Source organism: Petromyzon marinus, chromosome 3 (assembly GCF_048934315.1).
Source record: "Petromyzon marinus isolate PM22_M1 ecotype Great Lakes invasive population chromosome 3, UKy_Petmar_22M1.pri1.0, whole genome shotgun sequence".
Taxonomy (NCBI): Eukaryota; Metazoa; Chordata; class Hyperoartia; order Petromyzontiformes; family Petromyzontidae; genus Petromyzon; species Petromyzon marinus.
In genome coordinates this window covers 1,740,726-1,750,000 of record NC_133669.1, presented here as the reverse complement: position 1 = coordinate 1,750,000, position 9,275 = coordinate 1,740,726, and the positions used below count along the sequence as shown (strand labels likewise).

General features: G+C 50.1%; 1 protein-coding gene across 2 annotated transcripts in view; it reads right to left on the bottom strand.

Annotated features, from left to right (window-relative positions):
• The window catches only part of LOC116951216 (CCN family member 2-like), a 14,319-nt gene extending 10,333 nt beyond the window's left edge, over positions 1–3,986 (bottom strand). The window contains exons 1-2 of one of the 2 annotated variants that reach the window (XM_076072286.1): positions 3,513–3,986; positions 966–1,272 (exon numbers count right to left, since the gene is read on the bottom strand). In XM_076072286.1, coding sequence (XP_075928401.1) covers positions 966–1,272; positions 3,513–3,578 — 373 coding nt within the window. In that variant the 5' untranslated portion in view covers positions 3,579–3,986. The remainder of the gene's footprint in view (positions 1–965; positions 1,273–3,512) is intronic. The other variant, XM_032969705.2, reaches the window with a different exon arrangement.
• Between the last annotated feature and the right edge of the window lie 5,289 nt (positions 3,987–9,275).

The following is a 9,275-nucleotide window of genomic DNA, read 5'->3' as shown; positions in this document are numbered from 1 at the left end:
AGATAAAGAGGTAGGCATGAGTGGGCTGTAGACAAGAGGCGTAAGACGTAGGTGGTCACGTGTTGGGTCACTTGCAATTGAGACGATCCTGCATTTCTTGGGATCAAGTCAAGTTTAGTTTTTTTAGATTAAACACGTGGGGTCTTTCTGACACAAATCTGCCACTCAAAGCGCTATCATCAAATTAAAACTCGGCGTGAAATGAGAGAGGTGTCCTCAACCAATCAACTCGGACTCGACACGTTTCTCTCGAGGCGTGGACAACAACGAAGGTTGCCGTGACGTTGGCACATCACGTGACATAACAAGTTGAAGATCGCAGCTCTCTCGAGAGCGCCGCAATCGTGGGCCCTTCTTCCAACGGGTGTGTCAATTACATTGGCCGGGTCAGGTTTACTGAGCTCGCTACGTTAAACTAGACGCCTAGGGAATTCATGTAAATGTTGTATAAGATGACGCCGTCGTGTTGATGTGAAGTGCACCTTATAAGTGACAGCACAGTTAAGCGTAACTTCGTTATGTTTCCACAAACTTGTAAATTTTCGTATTGCTGAGTCTATCAGCCTATTGACTTGTCGGAACAATAATATCCAGCAAAAAAAAATAGTAAATAAACTCTTCGGGCAGTTTCAGTCGTTCTGGTCTCATCAGCAGAGGCAGGCACATTTTACAAATGCTGCCGGATCATCAGATATTACTGGCAAGAGCACTCCATGTAACGTAATACGACCCCATGCAATGCCAAAAGCCGAAATAATACATCTCGTCTGCAAGGTGCCATCTGACGCACATACACAAAGTCACCCCCTACCCCCACACTAGCTACGCTCACTGGGACAATATGAATATTGCTCAATGGTGAAACTGCTACCCCCCCACCACCCACGTCCCCTGACCGACGATCCATTGAAAACCCCCGTCTAGGCGCGCGAGTCGGGCGGTAGGGTAGGGGGCGGGACACTTACGTGCGCACACTCCTATCTCATACCTCGGGCTGTCCCCCGAGTAGTCACAGTAGAGGTCCTTGTGAGGGTCGCACGTGTCCGCCTCCGTGCACAGGTCGCCCTGCTGCCTAGCGCACACGCGGCAGCAGCCGCAGCCGTCGAGCGCCGCGCTCACCCCCACGGGGCAGCGTGGCTCCCCGTGCGCGCAGCGGCACGGCCACTCGCAGTACGGGCGACGAAGCGCCGACGCCGCTGCCGCCGCCGCCGCCGCCGCTGCTGCCGGCAAAGGCCCCACCGCCTGCCCGGCAGCGACATTGGGCCACAACACCTGTAGACGAAGACAAACAAGGCGACGATGTTACAGTGCTCACCCCACATCCTCCACACTGCTGTTGGGGCGTCGGCATACGAGGAGGTGGGTGGCCAGCACCACGCCCGGCCGCACTTTTGTCTCCCAAGTGGCGATGTTTTTAAGCACCGCACCAGGTCCTCATTTGAGGCTGAGTGGACCTAGTCGATGCCCAGAGAACCGTCACTGGTGGTGGCCGTGAGCGGGAATCGTTAACTCGAGTCGCTGGGGTTCACATAGCGCGGCGCGCTAACCACTGCGCCACTTTGTGGAGAAGGAAGCGGTTGTCCTTTGGAGAGACTCGCCCCCTGCCATAGGAATGTGTAATTTCCGCTCCCCGCCGAGGGCTGCAAACAGGAGCTGAGCGCCGACGCAATGCTCATTTGAGCAGGAAGTCACTCGCGACTTTTGTTTCGGAATCACAAGCGGCGCTATCGCTTTTTCCCACGATCGAATAATGGTCAAACAGTGAAGTGAGGCCCACAAGTGACGCCTGGAAAGCGGGCGGAGCTGTCGTCAGAGGAGACGTGGGGTGTTGTTGTTGTTGCTGCTGCTGCTGCTGCGTTGCTGTGCCGTCGGGAATTCCTTCTGTCGCCTCCACGGAGACAAATCTGTGCGAGCAAACACGGCGGGTGTCTTGCTCCTCCTCGTCGTCCGGATCGCACCACCGCCCTCTCTCCTCCAGTATCCTCCCCCCCTCCCCATCACCTCCCCGGAGATTCACGCCATGGGGTTTTCGAAAGGGGAACTCATCCACCGTGTGAAATGCAATTGCCCAGAAACTGTAATGAGGCACACGGGAAGAAGCCCCACCGAGTCTCAAGACCCATAAATAATCACCAGGAGGGTCTGGCTTGGGACGCTTGGACGATTTTTCCTTGCCGAGTATTTTCGCGTGCGTGAGGATGGACTTTGTACGCCCGGTGAAAACCCAAGCTCGCCAAGACAGAACTCTCAACACTCTCAACCTCTGAGTGGATAACATCAACCGCCTGCTTTGCTTTACCGTCTCATCATGTGCAGAGAGGAACGTGAAAAAGGGAGGAACATTGGAAAATCAGTGGCGTATCTGTAAATGGGTCACTGTAAATGCCACTGCTTTCGGGGTGTGCTTCCCTCGGTGTTACAGAGGCAATGATAGAGCAGCACGCGGTCTCGCATCCCGGTTTCACGGCTCCTCGTAAAAGTAAATGATCTCCCCGGCACAGCAACTCACGCCGGAATGTGCCACGCAGGAAATCGCTCGGGATGCGAACAGCGGAGTCAGTGAAGCGGTCGAGAGAGGTGGGAGCACATCGAGAGCTCCACTGGTCCACCAGCGGAGCTCTCGATTGTCAATTGACTGCTGGATGAGGGCCTCCCTCCAGCGCGCCTTGCTAGTCGCCGGGGTTATCTGACCATACTTCACCACGCCGGTCGGTGAAGGTGGCGAGCATTTGGGCGAGAGAGCAAAACAAAGTACAGCGCAACAGCGCATTGTGCTGCACTGCAGCCTGTAGCAACCTCTTGTGCGTGGTGGTCACCCATCCAAGAGCCATCACTCTCCAGGCTCACGACTGCTTAGCTTGTGAGGTCGGACGGGGAACGGGCGCATTCCGAGTGATTTATTCCATCATAGGTATTACGGCTACCTCTGAGACTCCTTCTTCAAGTGAGCTCGGAATTAAACAGTTGGAAGCACTTTAATTCCCACCCGCTCCGCGTGTGAGAGAAATATCCTTCGTATGACCCAATATTTCATTCTCAGCGCTGGAATTCAGCCAAGTTAAGTGCAGGAACTTAATGTTATTTTTTCGTGTGCAGTCAACAGGTCGTGTTAGTCTATGGGTCTCTATGTGAGTCGATGTGTGTCTATGTGAGTCTATGGGTGTCTGTGTGAATATATGGGTCTCTGTGTAAGTCTATTAGTCTCTATGTGAGTGTACGTGTCTCTATGTGAGACTATTTATGTCTATGTGAGCCATTGAGTATCTATGTGAGCCCATGCGTCTCTATATAAGTCCGATGGTAACTGGGCTGAGACCATCAACTCACTACACGTGTACACCGGTTCCATCATAGGCAGCGGCTGAATCCCCGTGGACTCGAACCCAGGATCTCAGCAGTGCCGGCGCGCAGCGCTCAGCGCTCCGAGTTGCGAGCCAGCCCGGCCACCTTAACCCAACAGAGGCGAGTGAGACGGCGTCTCGATGTCCGCGTTGCCTGCGTCGCTCCCTCACCTGCGCGCACGCGTGGAGCAGCAGCAGCAGCGGCAGCGCTCCCTGCAGGTGCGGGCGATGACGCATTGCTCCGGGCTGCCCCAGAGGCGCGCCCCGAGGGCTGCGTTGGCGTTGCCCGGCTTCAGGTTGGTGCCAGGAGGTCCACCAACACGTGGGTTCGCAGGTGCCGCGTGCCAGCAAGGCGGTCACGGTAACCTGGCCGGGTGAGTCAAGGTCGGCACGGGTGGCAGAGGGGAGGGGGGTGTAGGCGACGGGGTCCCCTTGGTGTGAGGGGGTCCGCTCTCCTGGCGCGGCAGTTGTCTTGGGGGGATCTCAGCTACTCTAGCGATAATTCGTCTTCCTCCTCCCTCTCGCTGCGCGGGCCCCCGTCCGCTGCGAGTGTGCGCGGTGGAGCTCGGTCGGGTGCGAGAAGGAGCTGCGCTCGAGGCGCATCCCACCAAGCGAAACGCAGCCACCAGAAAGCCAGAGCAGTGGTTGCCTGCCTGGTGATGTCACCACCACGCGTGGCGGCGGTGGTGGTGAGGGAGGGGAGGGGCAGGGAGGGTGCTTGCTGGGTCGGGCCAGTGTGGGAAAGGGAGCGAGCAGCGAGCAGAGAGCTCAGGCAGAGAGAGAGAGGCGCACACGCGGACGGGTTGATGATGATGGGGTCTCGAGAGAGACTCACGGCCAGTCGGCGGTACAAGCCACTGCAGAAACAAACGCGTGTGTTTGTATATGTGTATGTGTGTTTGTATGTGTGTGTATGTGTGTATATGTGTATGTGTGTATGTGTGTATATGTGTATGTGTTTGTAAGTGTTTGTATGTGTATATGTGTGGGTTTGTATGTGTGTGTTTGTATGTGTATATGTGTATGTGCGTGTATGTATGTGTGTGTTTGTACGTGTGTTTGTATGTGTGTGTATATATGTGTGTGTATGTGGGTATGTGTGTGTGTATGTGCTACCTGGTCTGTCGCTCCGCACTAAGCTTCAGGTCTTCTCGGCCACGGTCATTCCCTCCCTTCTCTACGCTTGCGAAACGTGGACCCCCCTAATGGAACATCTTCGCCGATTAGAAACATTTAGGCTGGCCTGCCTACGATCCATCCTGGGTTTAACCAGACTGGATTGTGTGAGGAGCTCACAAATCCTTGAAAGATCTGGGCAAGGTCCCATCGGTGAGCTCCTCCGGCGGGCAAGGCTGCGATGGCTGGGTCATGTAGCCCGCATGCCCAGCCACCGCATGCCGAAACAGCTTTTGTTCGGCCGGATCGAGGGGGCAAAGCGGGCGCGGCACGGGCTAGAGAAGAAATGGAGTGATGTGGTTCAGGAGGACGTGGAGCTGGGTGGACTTGCCGATGACTGGTACCAGCGGTGTCAAGATCGGCCTCTGTGGAGGAGGCTCGTGAAGGACGCTACTGGGCAGTTGGAGGTAGTCGCCCTCCAACAACAACGGAGGGCGGAGGAGCGACGCTCAGAATAACGAGCGGAGCGCCGGGTGGCTAAAGCACAGCAGGTTGGCACAGTAGGGGGCACAGGTGGTGCATCGGCCAGTCATCTCAGTCAGTCGACCCGTGGCACCTGGGTCTGCCCCGTGACCTCCTGCCAGCGGGCGTTCGACACTTCACGTGGCCTCGGGGGCACATGGCCTGGCACAATCGTCGTGGTGACGTCACCGTCACTTAGTGGCGAATGGCGGTTGTTGTTGTTGGTGTGTATGTGTGTGTACGTGTGTGTATGTGTGTGTACGTGTGTGTGTATGTGTGTGTGTGTATCTGTGTGTATGTGTGTGTGTATGTGCGTGTATCTTTGTGTATGTGCGTGTATCTGTGGGTATGTGTGTGTATCTGTGTGTATGTGCGTGTATCTGTGTGTATGTGTGTGTATCTGTGTGTATGTGTGTGTATCTGTGTGTATGTGTGTGTATCTGTGTGTATGTGTGTGTATGTATGTGTGTGTATGTGTGTGTATGTGTATCTGTGTGTATGTGCGTGTATCTGTGTGTATGTGTGTGTATCTGTGTGTATCTGTGTGTATGTGCGTGTATCTGTGTGTATGTGCGTGTATCTGTGTGTATGTGCGTGTATCTGTGTGTATGTGTGTGTATCTGTGTGTATGTGTGTGTATCTGTGTGTATGTGTGTGTATGTGTGTGTATCTGTGTGTATGTGTGTGTATCTGTGTGTATGTGTGTGTATCTGTGTGTATGTGTGTGTATCTGTGTGTATGTGTGTGTATCTGTGTGTATGTGTGTGTATCTGTGTGTATGTGTGTATCTGTGTGTATGTGTGTGTATGTGTGTGTATGTGCGTGTATGTGTGTGTATCTGTGTGTATGTGTGTGTATCTGTGTGTATGTGTGTGTGTGTATCTGTGTGTATGTGCGTGTATCTGTGTGTATGTGTGTGTATCTGTGTGTATGTGTGTGTATGTGTGTGTATGTGTGTGTATCTGTGTGTATGTGTGTGTATCTGTGTGTATGTGTGTGTATCTGTGTGTATGTGTGTGTGTATGTGTGTGTATCTGTGTGTATGTGTGTGTATGTGTGTGTATGTGTGTATGTGTGTGTATCTGTGTGTATGTGTGTGTATCTGTGTGTATGTGTGTATCTGTGTGTATGTGTGTGTATGTGTGTATGTGTGTGTATCTGTGTGTATGTGTGTGTATCTGTGTGTATGTGTGTGTATCTGTGTGTATGTGTGTGTATGTGTGTATGTGTGTGTATCTGTGTGTATGTGTGTGTATCTGTGTGTATGTGTGTGTATCTGTGTGTATGTGTGTGTATCTGTGTGTATGTGTGTGTATGTGTGTGTATGTGTGTGTATCTGTGTGTATGTGTGTGTATCTGTGTGTATGTGTGTATCTGTGTGTATGTGTGTGTATGTGTGTATGTGTGTGTATCTGTGTGTATGTGTGTGTATCTGTGTGTATGTGTGTGTATCTGTGTGTATGTGTGTGTATGTGTGTATCTGTGTGTATCTGTGTGTATCTGTGTGTATCTGTGTGTATGTGTGTGTATCTGTGTGTATGTGTGTGTATGTTTTCGTGCGTCTGTTTGTGTGTTGGTATAGGGAGCGGTAGCGCAGTTGTTAGCGCTACGCTGCGCTACGAAATCGGCGACCCGAATTCGATCCTCGCTCACGGCCAACACCGGTGACGATTTTCTGAACCGGTCCTGAGGCCTCCCCTAGGTCGACTCAGCCTCAAATGAGTACCTGGTGTGGTGTGTAAACATCGTCACTGGGGAGACAAAGGCGGCTGGGCGTGGTGTTGGCGTCACCACACCATCGTGTGTCGTACTGGCCTTCACAGATGCTCGCTAACAGCACTTGCCGGAACAGCCCGTGTGGGCTATATGGCGGATCTTTGTTTTTGTACGTCATGTGTGTGCGTGTCTGTGTCTCTGTGTGCACGTGGATGGGGGGAGCGGCGCCTTAAGGATTGGCGCACGGATAGCAGAAGGGCTTCAGAGTCGACTCAGCCTTAAATAAGTAGCTATAGTGAAGTCTGTCAACATCAACACTGGGAAGACAAAGGCGGCCGGGTGTGGTGTTAGCCCCACCGACCTCCCATGCGCTAACAGCACTTGCCCCACCAGCTTGGTAAAGACTACCCGGGGTGTCTTTGCTTCTTTTGTCGGTGCAATGTTTGTGTGGGGGTGTGGTGGCACCTCCAACCCGTGACGCCGAGGGGAGGCCGTTCATCGAGCAGTGGATAGATCATGGCTGGTGGCTCAGCGATAGAGTGAGCGGCTGGCTATTGCAAGGTCGCACGTTCAAATCTTGTTCATGGGTTGACCCAGCCCATCATCCTTTACTCTGGGGGGGTCATCTAAATCAGGACCACTTTGTGGGGAAGTCCACAATGGCTCTGCCATGGAGGGTCTCGCCCCCGCCACACCCCCGCCACAGCAACGTGGAATCTCCACCACTGGCCAAGGGAGGAGATCCCGTCGAGTGGGTGTCCTCAGTAACTACATTATCAGTGACGTAGTAACTACATTATCAGTGACGTAGTGACTAAATTATCAGTGACATAGTAACTACATTATCAGTGACGTAGTAACTACATTATCAGTGGTGTAGTGACTACATTATCAGTGGTGTAGTGACTACATTATCAGTGGTGTAGTGACTACATTATCAGTGACATAGTAACTACATTATCAGTGGTGTAGTAACTACATTATTAGTAGTGTAGTAACTACATTATCAGTGACGTAGTAACTACATTATCAGTGGTGTAGTGACTACATTATCAGTGACGTAGTAAATACATTATCAGTGACGTAGTAACTACATTATCAGTAGTGTAGTAACTACATTATCAGTAGTGTAGTAACTACATTATCAGTGGTGTAGTGACTACATTATCAGTGGTGTAGTGACTACATTATGAGTGGCGTAGTAACTACATTATCAGTGACGTAGTAACTACATTATCAGTGGTGTAGTAACTACATTATCAGTGACGTAGCAACTACATTATCAGTGGTGTAGTGACTACATTATCAATGACGTAGAAACTACATTATCAGTGACGTAGTAACTTCTCAGTGACGTAGTAACTGATAGTGTAGTGACTACATTATCATTGACGTAGTAACTACATTATCAGTGACGTAGTAACTTATCAGTGACGTAGTAACTACATTATCAGTGGTGTAGTAAACTACATTATCAGTGACGTAGTAACTCATCAGTGACGTAGTAACTAATCAGTGACGTAGTAACTAGATTATCAGAGGTGTAGTAAACTACATTATCAGTGACGTAGTGCCTAATCAGTGACATGGTAACTAATCAGTGACGTAATAACTACATTATCAGTGACGTAGTAACTACATTATCAGTGGTGTAGTGACTACATTATCAGTGGTGTAGTGACTACATTATCAGTGGTGTAGTAACTACATTATTAGTAGTGTAGTAACTACATTATCAGTGACGTAGTAACTACATTATCAGTGGTGTAGTGACTACATTATCAGTGGTGTAGTGACTACATTATCAGTGACGTAGTAAATACATTATCAGTGACGTAGTAACTACATTATCAGTAGTGTAGTAACTACATTATCAGTAGTGTAGTAACTACATTATCAGTGGTGTAGTGACTACATTATCAGTGGTGTAGTGACTACATTATGAGTGGCGTAGTAACTACATTATCAGTGACGTAGTAACTACATTATCAGTGGTGTAGTAACTACATTATCAGTGGTGTAGTAACTACATTATCAGTGGTGTAGTAACTACATTTTCAGTGGTGTAGTAACTACATTATCAGTGACGTAGCAACTACATTATCAGTGGTGTAGTGACTACATTATCAATGACGTAGAAACTACATTATCAGTGACGTAGTAACTTCTCAGTGACGTAGTAACTGATAGTGTAGTGACTACATTATCATTGACGTAGTAACTACATTATCAGTGACGTAGTAACTTATCAGTGACGTAGTAACTACATTATCAGTGGTGTAGTAAACTACATTATCAGTGACGTAGTAACTCATCAGTGACGTAGTAACTAATCAGTGACGTAGTAACTAGATTATCAGAGGTGTAGTAAACTACATTATCAGTGACGTAGTGCCTAATCAGTGACATGGTAACTAATCAGTGACGTAATAACTACATTATCAGTGATGGAGTAACTACATTATCAGTGGTGTAGTAAACTACATTTTCAGTGACGTAGTACCTGATCAGTGACGTAGTAACTACATTATCAGTGACTTAGTAACTATCGAGTGACGTAGCTACATCATCAGTGACGTA